This window comes from Corythoichthys intestinalis, chromosome 6 (genome assembly GCF_030265065.1).
Source record: "Corythoichthys intestinalis isolate RoL2023-P3 chromosome 6, ASM3026506v1, whole genome shotgun sequence".
Taxonomy (NCBI): domain Eukaryota; kingdom Metazoa; phylum Chordata; class Actinopteri; order Syngnathiformes; family Syngnathidae; genus Corythoichthys; species Corythoichthys intestinalis.
This window is the reverse complement of record NC_080400.1, coordinates 25,531,543-25,550,852: the sequence shown is the minus strand read 5'-3', so window position 1 is coordinate 25,550,852 and position 19,310 is coordinate 25,531,543. Positions and strand designations below refer to the sequence as shown.

At 40.6% G+C, this 19,310-nt stretch overlaps 1 protein-coding gene across 1 annotated transcript in view; it reads right to left on the bottom strand.

Moving 5' to 3' along the window:
* The window catches only part of LOC130917444 (SH2B adapter protein 2), a 47,771-nt gene that overhangs the window by 17,132 nt on the left and 11,329 nt on the right, over positions 1–19,310 (bottom strand). Inside the window, exon 2 of the mRNA XM_057838846.1 lies at positions 9,862–10,810. Coding sequence (XP_057694829.1) covers positions 9,862–10,779 — 918 coding nt within the window. The 5' untranslated portion in view covers positions 10,780–10,810. The remainder of the gene's footprint in view (positions 1–9,861; positions 10,811–19,310) is intronic.

The following is a 19,310-nucleotide window of genomic DNA, read 5'->3' as shown; positions in this document are numbered from 1 at the left end:
TACATAACCACATTAAGCCAAAGGGAAAAAAAAAATCATTGAACTCCGGCGAGAGAAAAAAATACAGAAATGAAGCATCATTCGTCCAAAGAGCAGAAGTACCCTCAAGTGGAGAAAATATATTTCCTATTGTTAAACTAAAAGGATCATATCTCCGGTTTTCCATGATCAATCGGTGCCAAATAAGAACGAGGAGAGAGGATAAAATCTGCGCTTTCGAGTCATGTTGACGGCAGCGCTCTATGTCAAATATTTATTTTTTTCTACGGTGCTTTAAAGACGCCACATGATGGAACAGGCCAGCGTGATCATAGAACGGCAAGCTTAAGTCTGATTGGTATAATGGAGTCATGTGATTATTGTTACAACGACTACTACTGGTGTCTATGGCACACAAAAAAAGTAAAATCGAATATGTAAAATAAAGAGGAAAAATAATACGACTAGAGTAGCCGAAAGTGGCGGTGTAAGAATAGCGTTTTTTTTGTAAACAAATCTACTCAAGCAAAAGTAAAAAGTATGACTTAGTAAAATTACCCTTAGAAGTACATTTTTCCCAAAAAGTTACTCAAGAAAATCAATGTAACGCGTTACTACCCACCTCTGAACCATACTGATGTGAAACGTTGGTATGAACTTGTTCCAAACCATATAAGTTCTTGGCTTTGACCCTTTTACTCCATTAAAATGAATGCCTTGCAAAATGACCAACATGATACGACTTGTAATTCTAGTGGGAATAGTAACTGCCATTATATCAGTAAGTCAGTAATTGAGGAAGTTGACATCCATACAGTAGATCTCTTCAGGGCGTAGTCTTAATAATATACTTACAGTTTGAAGTTATGACCTTGTGGAGTCAGGTTTTGAAGAATGCCTTTTCACGGCGGTTCCTCAGAATATCTTTCAAATTGGCTTACGATCTAAATTGGGAATGGCCTTGGCTGAGATCTGCACTTTGTATTTCACTGAAATAGAAGATATTCAACATACCAGGCTTTTTTACACCTGTATAGCAATTTCCATGCTGTCTCTGTATTTATAGTTATGCATTTTTTCAAACATTATTTACAAAGGTAATGACATACATTTTGAGGTTATGAGCAGCATACAATGAAGTTCTTTGCACAGCCGCCTAAAAATATGTCGTCAAGCGGAACTAATTTAAGTTAGCACAGTACATACTAAATGTACACTGGTCGATCTGTTGGGGAACACTTGGGGCCGATTTAATAAATTTGGGGGGATGGATGATCATTTGATCACACACACACACACACACACACACACACACACACACACACAAACACACAAAAAAATCAATCTTGCCCTTTGTGAAGAGTCAGTTAGCAACATAAGTCAGTTAGCATTTGGCCGCGGACATTTGCAGTCATTAATATGAGCATGTGAGTGCATTGCGACCCCAACATATTTAGAATTGTAACGTCTGCCGCTCGTGGCTAAGTTTAATGCGTCAAGGAGTGGAATTTGTATTGACAGTCCAGATATGCACTGTGTGGTAATTGTTTTGCACCCGCTAGATGGTCTCATTACTGTCTTTCCTTTGTAAGTGAATTCAGTCAGTTAATATTTGTTTAGAGAATGCACACAATAGGCTGCCGCATTAATGCTATTTTTAGACCGCAAGGCTGCGTGACGTCACCATCGTAAACCGGAAGGGGGTCAACATCGAAGTACGCTTGCATATAATGCTAGTACTGCTTGTTTTCTGCTGGTAATCTTTCAAAAAAGAACATGCCAAGTAAACACTGCTGCTATGGAACTTGTAGAAACGACTGTAGACATTACAAGATATGAAGGAAATTTTCCCAATACGTTTCCCAAAGCCAAAAACACACGAGGAAAAAATGTGAACAATGGATCAACTTGTGCGGACGTCCAAAAGACCAGTTTAACGCCAGCAAGGTGAAGCCATTCACCTTCATATGCAATAAACATTTTGTTGGGAGCCATGGTCCTACAGATGGCAATGCTGATTCATTTCCTGCCACAACCTGCCCGAAGAGGCGAAGCCATTTTCATATTCTTACTTATTTTTTAGTGTGGCGTATTGCCGTGCTGCTTCTGTCTGACAATGAATGACCTGAAAAAAATTAAAATGGTATCTGACTGCCACTGTTGTTACCTTTTCTGTTGTAAAAAAAAAAAAAAAAAAAAAAAACCTTTAGTAAGAGGGGAAGTGTAAATAAATTAATAGAATTAAGATTTGCCATTAAAGAAAAAATGAAAAGTGTTCTTTGGCTTTCACTGAGTTTCATTTGCGATCGCTACACAAAAATAGCAATATAAATTACCCCCAAGAACGGTTACAGATATAAGACAACCAGAGGATATAATATATAAGAAAGAGTAGACAGGGCATATGTGGATAGCTTGTTGAAGTAGGAGAATGTCATAGTCAGTGACGTAAGGCAATACACACAAGAAAAAGGTGTCGATAAAAAAGCTACCTCTGGATCAGGTCGGCTCTTTTTCCCCATCTTTTTCAGCCCTCGACACTCAAGCCATCTTCTTTCACTGAACATTTGTATGTTCTTCCACATCTTTACCAGTCAATTTGGCAGCAGGGACATCATTTTCGAACAGAATTGGTAGGTTTAGCTCAGTAAACATATCGTTCGTACACTATTTAAAAGCATCTAGCATGAGTGACAAGACGAGTTTGATCCCCCTAGCAACCGTTGCTGACGTCATAAATATTAATGAGCAAAGGTGACGTGTTTTGTGCGGTACGCTATTGGCTCAAATTCAAACTGTTTCACCATTAAAAGGCACTAAGATTAAAAAAAGAAATAAAGACTTAGACACCTGATATGATTCAGTAGCTTCTCCGGAAAAAGTATTTATTTTTTATAATTTTTTAAATTTATTATTATTTTTTTTTTATTCATTATTTTCTCAATCCTTGCAATTTTTGTTATGTAAAGAAAAATGCAACTTACATTTTAATTTTTGGTAAATTAAGTTATAATTTATTAAAGTTTTTATCTTTTCAGTTATTTTAGAGATCTTCTGCATGTGAAGTTGAAAAAGACAGTCTTGGTTCACAAGTAACGGTCAGTGTTTTCCAATAAAATAAGATTGATTGGAATATTAAAGGGGCAGGCTGTTGGTTCCCAAAAAACTCGTGATCGGGAAAAAACAAGATCGCCAGGTCAGAGTTTTCAAAGATCAGTGATCAATGATCGGCCAGAAAACTGATCCGGGCACGCCTCGTACTTACTGTTTTTAATTTTAAATATTTATTGTAATTGACTAATGGTTAGTGTAAGGGACTATGGCTTTCCTTTGTGCGTTATATGACCACTTCTGTATGAAGAGAACTCTTTCAAAAAGTAAACCTGTAGTAGCAAAAGTCCATTTAAAAGTCCAATGACCTTTGAACGAGCAGCATAGTAAACCCTGTAAACCAGTTAAAAGTAATAAACAGTCAATTTATGCTAGAACTCTCACCTATGGATAATTTGGGAGTCTTCAGTGAACTTTTCATGCATGTTTTTGGAGTGTGGGAGGAAAGGAAACCAAAGTACCCTGGGGAAAACCCACACAAGCATTGGGAGAAAATGAAGAAAACATTTTCTATACCACTCTCATTTACACCATCACTGAGTGGGAACTAAACCCACACTGGTTGTACCAAAGTCAGCTTGTACAGTACAAGACAGTTGAAAGGATAACATCTTACCTGAGACTTTTGCACAGTATTACAAATGTACAGTGTTGGGAATAACACCGTTATAAATAACGCCGGCGTTATTTTTTTCAGTAACAGGGTAATCTAATTATTTTTTCCGCCGTTACAACACCGTTATCGTTAATGACGGTCAAAAGCGGTGCGTTACTTACTTTGAATAAATTGAAGAAACTACCAGCCGTAGCGAGTCTACTCTGCTCTGTTTATTTGTCATCAAAGACTTGGGGTGCATTCAGGTTCATGGCAATGAAAATAACGATGGAGTTACCGTTTGATACAGTCATAATGTGCAGGTCCTGCACCCATCCGCAGCAAAACTGTTTGTAGCTTTGTAGCGATTTGTAATTTCGGGGTTGAGTTTAGTAACATACACCAAACAATAAATAAAGCAGAATGTCCACTTCGCGTAATTGTGGAAGCCCGTCAACATCTTTACTCCATTTGTCTTGGGCTTGCTCGTAAGGGTCGTAAGGGCGTTGTTGTTAAATCTCACGTGATCCCCCATTCTGTGACGTAAACGCTCGAGCCTAATAGCGCACGTACGTCAGAGCCGGTTGTTTATATGTGAATTGTCTCGCCCTGTGTTTGTATATGTGTATTTGTTGTTAATAAAGTTTGTTTAAAACAAAAAAACAAAAAACTTCAGAGCCGGTGTTTTCACACACAAACCGGAACAGTGCGTGCGGCAAACACACACACGCAAAACAGATGCAGAGGGATATGATGGCAGAGCATTCAGAGGAAAATTTGTCCTTTACGAGGTGGAGATATAAACACTATTTCAAGTTGGTCGAAATTAAAGGAAAGAACGTGCATGTAAAGTGTAATTTATGTCCCGGGCCAAAGCTTTTGTTGACATCTGTGGTAAGCAATTCAAATCTTTTTATTTGTGTTGCACTTCAAGCGTAGGATAAATCTGTTGCTGGTGAGGTGCATAAATATTACAAGGTTCTATAACACAACTACCTGTCTGTTCTTCTCTATTCAACTGACTCGAATACTGCTCAGAAAATTTCAAATTTTTTGACATACAACAAATTCTTTTTAAAGTAACAGAAATAGTTACTTTCCCTGGTAACTAGTTACTTTTACTATAGAGTAATTCAGTTGCTAACTCAGTTACTTTTTGGAAGAAGTAGTGAGTAACTATAACTAATTACTTTTTTAAAGTAACATGCCCAACACTGCTAATGTATGTAAATAGATTTTCAAGAAGGTTCATGCACACATCTATATTTTAATCAATTATTTGATGGGACAGTAGGGTGTGTGTATGGTCAGCAGGCCTCTGCTGTGTCATCATGCACCAGCCAGGAAGGAGACTGCGCTGGTCACTTTAATCATTCGACACCGCTGAGTGTGCACTCCCATGATGTGAAAAGGACAGCAGTAATAAAGCTTCTTCTCGTTTATGGAAGTGTTCCTTTCGCATGTCGATGCAAATATAATACAGCATGTGAGAGTGCTGAGGAACAACAATTGCATGTTCCTTTTGCTGGTGACTCATACAACTATTTTTGGTTCTTTGTTGTCACCGTGTGCCCAAGATGAGGAAGTGATTGGATTTTCTGCAAAAGCAGTGGGAAACTTTGCAATGTGCTAACAGTTTCCACTTTTCTGTCTCGAGACCCCGCAATCAGCTCTCCTTTTGCGCAAGCCTATTCAAACCACCTGAGCCACTTTCACCCCGAGTTCCTAGCCGAGGAGGATTTGCACAAACAGAGCTGCGCAGCCCCGCGGGCTTCAAAAGGTCATGGGCAACAATGTGGAAATCCCACATCAACAAATGGGAAGTACAATTCTTTAATGCTAATCTTATAAGTAGCAAAAACAAGGAATTCATGGACTTTTCTGTTGCTTATACTCACTCAGCTTGGAGAATTATATGATTGTAACATCCATTCATTCATAGTTAGATATTAGTTTTCTAGATTAACAAAATTGAGCTTCCACACAGAGATTCTTAGCCCAAGATTTGGCAGCAAATCTGCTTTAAGATCTGCCGCACGCAACAGCCAGAGTACTTAATCTGAAACACTATCATCGAGAAAAACACCCACCACATCACAACCACACCATGCCAATCTATACTAGGCATGGGTTGATATCAGCTTCTCACAGCATGATAACTTTGAGCAAAAATATCATGATATCACGGTATAAAGCTCTAAAAAGTATTTTTGAGAAAAATAGGGTTTAAAATTACTGTGTTCCCAATGAAAATGTACAGTTTATTTTTAAAAATGCAATACTTGTTCCATTAAAAATAAAATCACACATTACAACAGGCATGAAAATGGGTCAGGGGTTAAAAAGGTGAGAACAGTGTGGAGGACATATGTTCCGGCGTTTTGCCAAAATGTCTACAACGGCAAAACGTCCTACGGTATCCGAGGCAAATTTGACACCCAAAGTACTACCGTGTGCTCTCAACTTGTTTAGTTTAGATGCATACAGGCAGAACGTACCAAAATATTCTTTAAGAAAGACTTAAATGTAGTTATATCAAATAAGGACGGTTTAAATACGCTACGTGACTAATGTGGTCAACTGCTTTAAAGCTACCACAAAAAAAACATAATGGTTAAAAATGTGGGAGGGTAATACATGCAAAAAGTATTTTTGCGGGAATGAAAAGGTCATAAAAAACTCAGTAAAAACAAAAATAGTGAGTACTCGCCGCTTTTAACTGATGTGCGCATGCGTGCGAATGTTTGCGCAAGCGCGCTGAGCATTGTGTAGGACGTTTCACCATGTAACAAGGAATGGCGTACCGCGCACAGGCTATTTTTAGACCGTGACGTCGCATCGTAAAGCGGTTGTAAAGCCTAAGTGGGACATTATAAACCCGCCCTCGCATAGACACAACGTAATTTGTGCTACTTTTCTCCGGTAATCTTTCAAACACAAACATGCCTATAACGCATTGCTTTTTTGGAACTTGTAGAAATGACTCTAGACATTACGACACATGAAGGATGTTTTCTTCATACAATTCCGGAAACCAAAAACTCGGGAGGAAAAAATGTGAAGACCGAATCAACTTGCGCGGACTTTTAACACCAGCTCGGTGAATCCATTCACATTTCATATGCAGTAAAAATTATGTTGGGTTGGCATGGTCTTGCAGAGGACAAAAAGGTAAGCCATTTTTATATTTTTAACTTATTTTTTTAGCGTAACGTAACGTTGTGCCGTACTGTTTCTGTCTGACAATGAATGACCTGAAAAGAATTACAATGGTATCTGACTGCCACTGTTACCGTTTCTGTTATATATATAAAAAAACAACAACTTTAGTAAGGGGGAAGTGTAAATAAATTATAGACTTAAGATGTGCTATCAATGAAAAAAATAAAAGTGTTCGTTGGCTGTCACTGAGTAGCATTTGCAATCGCTACACAAATCTAACTAAATTACCCCCAAGAACGGTAAGAGACGTAGGACAACCAGAGGATATATAAGAAAGCCAGGGCTGATGGTAAAGGATAGCTTGTTGAAACAGGAGAATGTCATTGTCAGTCGCGTCGATAAAAAGCTAAAGCTATGCATAGGTCGGCTCGTTTTTTTCGTCTTTTTCAGCCTTCGACACTCAAGCCATCTCTTTAACTGAACATTTTTATGTTCGTCCACATCTTTGCCAGTGAATTTGGCACCACGCACATCATTTTCGAAGAGAATTGGTAGGTTTAGCTCTGTAAACATGTCCTTCGTACATGATTTCCGTTCATTTCCTATTAGGGACAAACGGTGGCTTGTCCCTACTTAGCAACAGTAGCTAATGTCATGAATATTAATGAGCGGAAGTGACGTGTTGCTTGCGGTACGCCATTGCCGAACACCGGTACACTGTACAACCCAACAAAATATTGAGCTCTGTCTAAACACAATGTGTTTCAGTAATCTGCAGGTGGCACCACAGACACATATACCTTGCGCAGGCCATGTTTTATTTAGAAACAAAGTTTACTTTGAAGCTGAACGAGTTAGGTGTTTAACACTGTGCACGAATGTTGCACTGAAAAAAAGGCGCCACACGTCCCCGAAATACCAATTACAGCGATATTACAAAGAAGCTTGTGTTTCTTCTTTTATATTACCGTTAAATACACAAGCTTGACGCTAACTTAATGGGAGCTATTTTTTCACTGGAGATTTGACTAGCTCTGGCAGTGTTCGACGCAAGTTGCAACAAACGGCAGTAACTTTGTTATACAGCAAAATATGAGAAGGATTGAAACCGTTACTTACCAAATCCAATATGCTGGCAAATGTATTCATCTGAAAAAAATATTGGGAGTGAGACCTCTCCTCGTCCAGCGAATGTGAATTTGTGCTTGGGGCAAGATCATCTGTCGCAAATAGCGATCTTTGACGCTATCCTTTTTTGCACTTCAAGCTTGTTTCTCACTAAGCGGTTGTGACACTTAAAACCTCGACGAAGTTGCTCTTCCAGCTATGCCTAGGCTAACATTCGTCTTTGTAAGTTTTTAATTAGTTTGTATTTTGAATTTGAAAGGAGAATGTGTTGTTTTTGGCGAACTTTTTCATGGTGCTAATCAGTTGAAGCTACTCACATATGGAAAAATACTATTGTACAACGTTTTAAATGTATTTATTTTGTATATTTCAGTTACCGAGATTTGAGAGCTCAATAAATTGAAGAAAAGTACGCCTTGTGTTTTGTTTTTGGGTTCGCTGGAATAGCGTCACTGACACACAAAGCAACAGGGGAAGGGGTGAGCGCTGCCGCGCAACTTTTGGCTGCATTTTTGACACATGAAAAATAATAGCGAATCCCGTCCTACGGTGTGAAAGATAATTTTAGTGGTTTTGAAACAGCGACGTTTTCATACCATGGTAAACCATGACACCGGAAACCGGCACATGCCTTCCCCCACCCCCTTAAAAACGTTTTCCTCAGATCTATACGATTCACGTAGGTCACCCCTTTTGACTTCAAAATGGCAAATTTCACCGAAAGGTGAGAGATTTTCATGCCTGTTACAATTTGCAGCCGTGGTGAGCTATTTTTAGAACATAAATGGGTTACTTTTGTGATCTAGGGGTTTAGCTGATGCCTGCGGGCACCAAGTTGATTATCTCTGCTCTACGAAAAATAAATAAATTTCAACAAAAAATGTAACAATTCAACTTTGAAACATAGTGAACAATCCATTCATTGTTCAAGCTTAAAGGTACAACTAAGGATGTCCCAATTCTGATTTTTTTAAACTTCCGGTCCGATTTGTTTCAAGATATGTGTGCCGATACAGAGCCGATGCAGATCCGATGTTTTTAGAACAGTAAAAATAAAAACTAAAAAAAATCTTGTTTTTTTCTGAGCTTTGCTGCTCGCTTAATAATATTACTCAATGCCCTGTTACTATCATTAGTTTCTAGCAGTAGTCTCAGTCAGCGGACATATTTGCCTAGTGGTTTGATTTATGGCATCCGAAAAGCAAGATGTTACTGAAAGCACGCGACTACTAGGTCGGATCCGATCTTATCACCAAATCCGATACTCCAAAAATTTTTAGCGTTGATACCGGTACTTAGTACAGATCGGGACAATACAACATATAGCCAACGTACAACGCAACAAGCAAATGTTGATTAAAACATTAAAACAACAAAAGGGAAAAAAACAGCATCCACTTGCCTACCATCATGTTTGTGACATCTTGCCACCCAACCAACTGTGCATGCGCTGAAAATATGTGCAATACCGTAGTGTACATAATGAAAAATCCCTTATGATACACTACTGTTCAAATGTTTGGGGTCGCTTAGACCCCAAACTTTTGAACGGTAGTGTATGTCAACAAAGATCTTTCTATACATTTAAATCAGTTACTAACACCCAACCAACTGCGCAGAAAATATGTCAACAAAGATGCCTACCTTTAAAGCGGTTATCAAAACATGGTGCTTTTGCTTTTAGAACAACAGAAAGAAGAATAAATGATAGAGAATATATGATGGCAACCCAAGCACTTTAATCCAGTGCACCACTAACACCAGAAAAATAATTCTACGATTGTATCATTGTAATGTAAAGGTGCACCTAATATCTGGCTTGAGAGGAAGTTGTGGCCTTTAATAATAATTTAGAATAGAAACGATGATAATATCTGACAACAAACCTTTGGCGGCACGTAGAACTCCAGTAGGAACTTCTCGGCCCCTTCGTCCCTCTTGCTCTTCCTCAGGAGCAGGCGGCACTTCTGCCACTGCGCAGCACCCATGCAGTTGGTGTCATCGGCCACCATGTACCGAAGCGCTCCTTCCCTCTGGATCTCCAGCATCTCGGCCTTGTGGCCCTGGGAGCTTCTGGACAGTCTCAGTTTTTGGGACCACTTTTCCCCCCCCGCGGTTGTCGTGGTCTCACCTCCGGCAGTTCCGTTCGGCCTCCTGACCGCGGAGGGACCGTCAGGTTCAGGAGAAGCGCGGCGATGCCACATCTCCTTCACCCCATCCACTACGCACAGGCTCATGTTCCTCAGTGAAAAGCCTTTCTTGAAGCGAGCTTTGGGATGGCTCACCGACACATCCTCGGAACTGCGGGACTGACCCAGGGCGGGCACTTTGTGGGTGGGTTGAGGGCCGCGGGCACCAGCCATGCCTCCGCTTCCTCCGCCTTCAATCCCACCTCCTCCACTGTCCATGCTATCCAGGGATTCGCTGGAAGCCCCGGCGTCCTTGCGTCTCTGGTAGAGCTCGTGGCTGTAGGACAAGGGGCAGCCCTGTATGCCCAGAAATGGAACGATGCTGTACTTGGGCGCAACGTTGAAGCCGTCCTCCCCCGGCGAGCACGACTGGTTCTCCCTAGCCTGGCTCAGAGCCACCGAGAAGCACTCCAGAAAATGCTGGGCAAAGTGTTGAGAGAAGCTGGCGTCGGCGCCGGGCGAGTCGTAGCACGGATTTTCTGATAGGAAGCGCTGGAACTTATCAGCGAAGTCTACGGCCGAGGCTCGAGCGTGGAGTTCGCAGAACTCTCGCCAGTCAGGCAGCGGGCACGAGGATGAGAGCTCCGGGCTACCGGGCACCGCCGCTCCGTTCATCACTGGGCCATGCCAACCCACCGAGGGGAGGCTGGAGGGGGAGAAGAAGACAACAATGGTGTGAAGTCAACATTTTAGGTTGCTCTTAACAGAGCAAATCTGTCTAACACAGGACACACTCGACAACAAATGCCCAGTTTCATTCTGGATTTAATTCAAAACAGTGCAGCTTTGAGTCTTAGATGCATGTCCACCCTTCTTTCATTTCCTGTTATTGTTCTGCTATTGCCATTTAATAGGTCAAATGGGAAGATGGGAACATAAGGAAACAGCATGACCAAAAAGGAAATCACCAGCGTCTGGCCCAGCCCTGAGCTTGCCCAGCTTGACTTCGGTGACAAGCGATCGAATTATGGTGACCGTCTGCTTGTAGCTTCTCTCAGAGCACTTTTAAAGGACTCTTGGGGGAGTCATCCATCTTACTTATTGACTTTGACAAACACCTCAGAAAAAATGCCAGATTTTGACTAGAAAAAAAAATCAAGTTAAATAGTCCCCTCAGGAAGTCGCGATTGTGGAATGTACCGCAAATTTCCACTTCTTCCGCGGAAACCCAAGCAGCTCGCGGCTTACAGGGCTAGGTGCTGGATATTTCATTATACCTGTAGTTTAATCCTGGCCACTGGATGCCACCATAAAATAGCACCTGCAACTGACTCTGCATGGTATGGAAAGAGAACAAGATCACTGTTTTGAATGTTGTAGAGCAGGGGTGCCTAAGTCCGGTCCATCGAGAGCGCCAAACCAGCTTGTTTTCCATGTCTCCCTCCTTTAACACATCTGAATGAAATGATCAGCTCATTAGCAAGCTCCGCAGGAGCCTGATAACGATCCAGATTATTTGATTCAGGTGTGTTGGAGGAGGGAGACATGGAAAACAACCTGGATAGGGGCTCTCAAGGAACGGACCTCAGCACCCCTGTTGTAGAGCCTCACTTATATTGGCCGGGAAGTGTCAGGCAAATTGTGAATACAAGTGCTTTGCAAAGGAAAAAAAGGTGAATGCTAATAGTCTCAACACAAACGCAATTAGCCACAACTCAAACGGAAAATGACCACGACAGGAGTACAGAGCATAGAGCACAGTAAGTGGATTTACAACAGAGGCTGGCTTACAAAGGTAGATATAGATACTTTCTGTCTGTGACCATCTCTGCTCAGAAGAAGTCATTCTGGAGATATTGTTGTATGCCATTAGCTCCCAACGTTAGCCACTGACGTTATAATCCAGTAGAAATCGTTGTAGCCCGAGATGTTTGTAATTCTGACATCAGCCTGTCAACTTTTTTTCCTCAAACAGTTTTTATTGGCAGGCAGAAGTAATGTTTAGAAAACAAGTGAATAATTTGAACGTAACTTTAATAGATATGTCCTCTCCCCCTTAAAATCCATCTTCCCTCCGGGGTTTATGTGTTTTATGTAGGCCTGTCAAACGATTAAAAAAAATTTTTTTTTCATTCATTCATTTTCCATGCCGCTTATTCCTCACGAGGGTCGCGGAGGTGCTGGAGCCTATCCCAGCTAACTTCGGGCAGTAGGCAGGGGACACCCTGAATTGGTTGCCAGCCAATCGCAGGGCACAAGGAGACACACAACCATTCACGCACACACTCACACCTATGGACAATTTAGAGTGTTCAATCAGCCTACCATGTTTTTGGGATGTGGGAGGAAACCGGAGTTCCCGGAGGATTAAAATTTTTAATCGAGTTAATTACATCATTACATAAAATTAATTAATCGTAATTAATTGCAATTAATCGCAATTCAAACCATCTATAAAATATGCCATATTTTTCTGTAAATTATTGTTGGAATGGAAAGATAAGACACAAGACGGATATACTGTATACATTAAACATACGGTACATAAGGACCAGAGGTTGCGCCAGACATTTTCGTTGTCTGTCATTTTGACTGACAGGGTCATAAAAATCCGGTCATAATCTATTTTTACCCGTCACTTAAATTTTTTAAATGATAATGATGACATATTCAATAGTATTTAGTTTTCATTCATTTTTAATTAATATTGTAACGCTTGCTTGGCGGCGAAAAATTAGACTCGAAAGTCGTGGTATTTTTCTCCCTCTTTTTATTCTGCTTACAGGTAACAACACCAACAAAACAACAACTCCGCCCCCAAAGAAAAAGAGGCAACTATATAGACCCCAATCACCAACGTCACACAATGATCTTAATTGTGGTTGTCAGCCCAAAATCTTCTAAATATATATTAAGTGCATCTTACCAGATATAAAATGACTACTACATAGTCTGTGGTGATCGTTTGGTGCCCAGATTTCTTGTCGAATTACAGCAGTCCATCTCGCTCTCATCTTCGGGTCTCTCAGAATACGGTAGAACTTCAAGTCTCTCCGTCTATCTTCTCTGTTACTGCAACCAACCGCCACACACGCCTTCACCATTTTGATTATTAATGTTAACGAGCAGAAAAACACGCCGTAATAGGAGGCATGTACGTAGCGGTAATGGGCAAACACGACGAGCTGACACACAATATGGCGGCTCCAGTCAGGGGGGCGGAGTTGTGACGTCATGTGATTGGGGTCTATACACAGGCGGCAATCTAGTCCACCAATTGGATGACGCGCTGGCACACCGGGTGCACCATAAGAACCTCGCGTTGATGTGTCAGTCACGGTGCCGCCGCCAGACCCCGGTGACGCTACAATATTCTGACAGAATAGCCAACGACGTCACGCATTAAGAGAGACAATAGCTAATTAATATGCTCACTCGCCACCCTGTGGTCTGGGGTGTGAATTGCAACCTGTCAAAATGATGGACGGACTTCAGTTTTTTCCGTTACCGTTTTGAAAAACCGGTCAACGACGGAAAATATTCGGTTAACGCGACCCCTGATAAGGACTGTATTTGTTTATTATAACAATAAATCAACAAGATGGCATTAATATTATTAACATTCTGTTAAAGCGATCCATGGATAGAAAGACTTGTAGTTCTTAAAAGATAAATGTTAGTACAAGTTATAGAAGTTTATATTATAACCCCTCTTAAAGTTTTCGTTTTAATAAAATTTGTAAAAATTTCAATCAAAAAATAAACTAGTAGCCCGCCATTGTTGATGTCAATAATTACTTACACAATGCTCATGGGTGCTGAAGCCTATAAAATCAGTCGCATCCAAGCGCCGGGAGAGGGCGGCAATACTCCATAAAACACAATTAACATGTGGGCATTTCACTGTACTGTCATTTAAATCTGTCTGAGCGGGGCATGTGTGTTAATTGCGTCAAATATTTTAACGTGATTAATTTTAAAAAATTAATTACTGCCCGTTAACGCGATAACTTTGACAGCCCTAGTTTTATGATATGTTGGCTTGGTGTATAATAACGAATGGTGAAGCAGCTTGCCATGAGCTGGGACGCAATGTAGGAATAGAAAGAAAAAAATGTGCAGCGGGCTGGCAATCAATGATAAGCTACAATTCTACCAAGGGCCCACTTAATTTCAATAGAGGTAGGTTCTTCTGAGCTTCACTCGAAAATTCCTGGCTGCCAGACAGTTGCAAGTAATCTGGTTTTTATAACAAGGAACAATTACCAAATACTGTATCACATATTTAGCTAGCATCAATGCCTCTAATCCTAGTGATACTTTTTGAGATAGTTTTGTGACGTTTGCATAAAATGTGATGGAGGGAGGTGGTTCATCCAGAGTATGCATACATAATGCTCCACTGGCTTGGGGATAGGAGCGAGGTGTGATGAAAACATGGCTGAAAGATGCTTCTCCCCATGTACGTGCTAATGCAACCCTGTTGGCATGGAGGATGAATTGTAGGCATAGGAAACAAGCTACACATACTGTAGTAGCATTCATTTTCCATAAAGTGTCATAAGGGTAAGATTGTAGACTTCCTTGACACCGATAAACTCAAAGTGAAGTCTCACACAGGTAAGGGCAGCACCAAACTCACATAAAGAGCACAAGATCAGACTCCACAGCGTGATTTCCAGTCATGCATACTGTCTGTCTACACACACAAGCGATAGCGACACATCTGCAGAGGACCATTGTGCAGTAACACACATGTTGATCCTATTATTTGTTTCTGTGATGCATGAACATGAAAGGATGTCAAGACGGAAGTGGGCAGGCTCGGCGACACACAGATACGCGTACACCCACACACACAGAGGGATGACAAACATTCCACACGTGGTGAAAGGCCATTGGTACAACATACGACACACACGTGCGAGACATTGCCGAAATTTCTTGGAAAGGCAGCTTGCTTGTTAACTCATTGGCTGCCATTGACCATTTAGCTAAAAGCAATAGCAGTGAAACATTGCTGCAATATATAAACACCTTTCTGACTCAGGAGTAGTGTGGCCATTCCCACAACATCGAAAAATGAGGTCAACTTGCAGAATTTAGTGAGGAAAGAAGAATCGCAACATCAAATTTAAGTGTAACATTACAATTTTCTACATGATACTGTAGCAAAGCTATTATAACACAGTCATTCTAAGATACATTATTCATTCCAAGACAATTATCTTTGACATACAGTAACATGATATAGGGCTAAAAAAATCTTATTACAGAAGGCACACATGCTTTTTTGGAGAACATTTATGGTTTCAAATATGCAAACTAAATTTGCATGAAAATAAATTAATTAAAAATACATATCTCAGTTTTTGATAGAGCTTTTATGTAAACAACAGGGAAAAAATATTTTAAATGTGCATGTAAAAAGTTTAAAATATAGCACGACACTGATGTGACATAAAAAAAGTTAATTTTTATAATATGCAGAAAATTTTATGGTACAACATTTACTAAAGACAAAAAAGTCCAGCAACAACAACTACTGGCGAGGCTAATTTTGTGAGCAACTAACTGCTAGTGTGCTAACACAAACGACAACAATTGAATTAAAGTCACCAATTCCCCTTTTTGGCAACTCTTTGTCAATGAAAATGTAGAATAAATAAGTGAAAAATGCTCAATGCAACCAGCAAAGGCCTTCGAATAAACGACTGTCCTGCATAAATCAGGACGTATGGTGATTGTACTCAGGAGACATGGCGTAAATTGGTAGCGGTTCCAATCTCTTTAATTGTGAATGAATTTAGACATTAGTTACATATCAGCCCCTTGCAAAGGACAACTTAACATGAAAGTGCTGATAAACAAATCAATGCACTTTAAGCTACTATGTGCATTTTTGAATCCATCACATCATCTCAATTCATTCACTAAGTGTTGGTGTGTGAGCAAGTCAGTATCTATTCAGCTATTTAAATACCTGCACCGGGCCAACTTTCCACTCATTCAGCAAACAACAACAACACTTGCGGTACAATTGTCAAACTGCACACATGGATGTGCCACTGTAAGAACTACACAGACACACTTTCAGAGTCAGCATGAAACTGAAACCGTGGGATGGAAGGAAGTGGACAGTTGTGCCTCAGCACACTTTAGCCTTTTGGCGCATAATGATTGACAGTCAGGAGAAGGATCTATGAATGAAAGAAGGAGCCAAGGGACGACGTGGAAGGCGGCTCCCATGTTTTGGCTGCAGCTGCTAAAACAATCCAGTGAGTGTATGAGTGTGGAGGTGGGAGACAACGCGGAGGACCAAAGGGAGCAGAGGCCTCCCCCTGCCACCCCCACTTTCAACCTCAAGGCCACTGGAGCCAAACCTCCTTCCGCTATCTCATCCCTATCTGTTGTTAAGATCTACCACTACTGAGCCTCCCCCTTCTCAACTCCCCCATGGGGGTGAGGAGGGCTTGATATCTCTGTCAGATGCTTGGGTGAACTGAGTGTAACAGTAAACGGAGAAGCGAGGAGAGAAATTAAAGCACAGTGTGGAAAATACTATTTTTCATCTTAAGAGTGACAAACTGTATGCTTCATGAACCTCACCAGCAGTGGTTGGCCTGTCGATATGCAAATTTACTTTGTTGTTCATTATTTGAATACTGAACAGAGACATGTCGACCTATAATAGATGGAAAAAGGATAAAATCCATGTTTGTTACTTGATTTTCTTTGACTTTTTTGTGATGTCAGTAAAGAATGGTATTTGTAAAGGCTAAGGGGAATGACCTTAAAACAGGAAATTGATCTTAATGCTACAGGAAGGTAGTCCACACCCATCAGTCCTGGATTTAAAAACAAATAGCTTGACCAAAAATATATTCGAGCTTTTATAGTACACTTTAATTATATCTTGGAATTTTAAAATCGATAAACGGACCACTTTCTCAAACATCGAGTGTTCTTCACTTTCAGCCAATAGTTTTATTTGTACAGTGGTACCTCTACTTAAGAACAGGCATGCAAACTGGTTAGGGGTGAAAAAGGTGACAAAGTAACATGGACACACTGCATGCGCGGAAAAGTGCATTTCATAGTGCAACCAGAGACATCTCAAATTAAACACAGTACATAATAATTTAACATATACAAGTCTAAATCTCTCAGCCTGAAATCAGAACATATAAGACGCATTAAGTAGCAAATTATACAAAATACAGTATGTACCATTTGCATTAGGCAGAGAACAGCTGTACAGCATAAAATATGAATTTACAGGTAGAGTATAAATTCCATTCACTTAACTATTATGTGTTAGAGAGAGAGAGGGAGAGAGAGACAGACAGACAGACAGACAGACAGATAGAATAAAATTACAAGTCTTCAAAAGCTTTAACTGTAGTGATGATAATTGTATTTACATTCAACCAAAGCAATTAGTACCATGGTCCTTAATTTCGATTGATAGGGCATCATACTGGATAAACAGAAGTACACCTGTAGGCTGTTTTATGAACGGGGGTGTGTACGAACAGCGCGGGAATTGGTGTACTTTCAAATGTGATCTGTAGCGGAGCTCTCCGGTTTGATAAACTCTTGATGGCTAAACAAATGAAATGACCTACACAACAAGGCAAAACTCTTCCCTTTCTGTAATTATCGAGAGTATTGAGGGGAGCTTAAATAACTCGCTGTCAAAAATAACTGGTGACCATTCAGAACTTTACTAACAAAGCCCGGAACATGTCTTGTATGGAAGGCACTAGTTCATCATTGCTCATGATTTATCTATTTTTTAATCGTTAATAAGCGCTTTACAAAGGGACCTTAAATAACTCGTCACAACGCCAACTGGCAACAATTCAGATCCCAACTGACGTTCCCTAACTTTACTAGCAAAGCCCTGTGTGAAAGGCGCTAGTTAGCCCCTCCGCAGTTAGAGCTACCTCGAGTAACTGCATTCTACGAGGCGGTGAAATATCGAGGACTATCTGAAGTCAGTTATCAAGAAATTAAGCGAATACTATTGTTATAGACGCCATTACAAGCGCAGGAATTGATCGAACGACACGATTGAAAATTTATGAAGACTTATTATAGGCCATCCCTAAAACTTTTAGCTTTAAGATGTTAAGAATTTTTGACATTAATCCCTTACCTTGCCGCAATTTCCAACGGGTCTGGGCAAGAAGCTGGGATGGAGAGGGGTTCGGCCTCCTCATTGCTGATTGATGATAACTGTGCTCCCGTCTCTTACCCTTGTCCGTTATTTGTTGTCACGAGAAGCACGAGAAGAGAGTGGCGGTGATAGGTCTAGGTCATAGGACTAGAGTGTAGTTTTGAGCATGGACTACGGTTTTGAAGTTAAAAAACCTTCAAAAAAAAAAAAAAAAAAAAAAAAAAAAAAAAAAAAAAAACATGTCCTTGTGTGAATCTCATTGAGCATGGGGGGAAAAAAAGACCAAAGAATTGTCTGAAGACTTCAGAAGCAAAATTGTGAGGAAGCGTGGGCAATCTCAGGACTACAAGTCCATCTCCAAAGACCTGTGTCTCCCGTGTGCAGTGTCATCAATACGCCCATGGCACTGTGACTAACCTCCCTAGATGTGGACGGAAAAGAAAGAATGAAAAGAGATTTCAGCGAAAGATTGTGCGGATGGTGGATAAAGAACCTCGACTAACATCCAAACAAGTTCAAGCTGTCCTGAAATCCGAGGGTACAACAGTGTCAACCCGTACTATCCGTTGGCATCTGAATGACAAGGGACTCTATGGTAGGATACCCAGGAAGACCTCACTTCTGACCCAGAGACATAAAAAAGCCAGGTTGGAGTTTGCCAAAACTTACCTGAAAGAGCCAAAAATGTTTTGAAAGAATGTTCTCTGGTCAGAGAGACCGAAGTAGAGCTTTTCGGGAAAAGGCATAAGCATAGAGTTTACAGGGAAAAAAACGAGGCCTTCAAAGAAAAGAACATGGTCCCCACAGTCAAACATGGCTTTTTTTTAATCCACATACGCCTTGCTTTCTGCTCTGCGCACGGCCTCACACCCTCCCTCTCCCATCCCTTTATTCCTCACAGTCACTGCAGCATTTGCTTATTAAAATTAACGATCGTCGTGGTCTTAGATCTTGCCAAGAAGCGAACTTCAAAGCAGATTAATGTGTCAATCATCGTTTAACTTGTTAAACAGTTTCTGCAAGG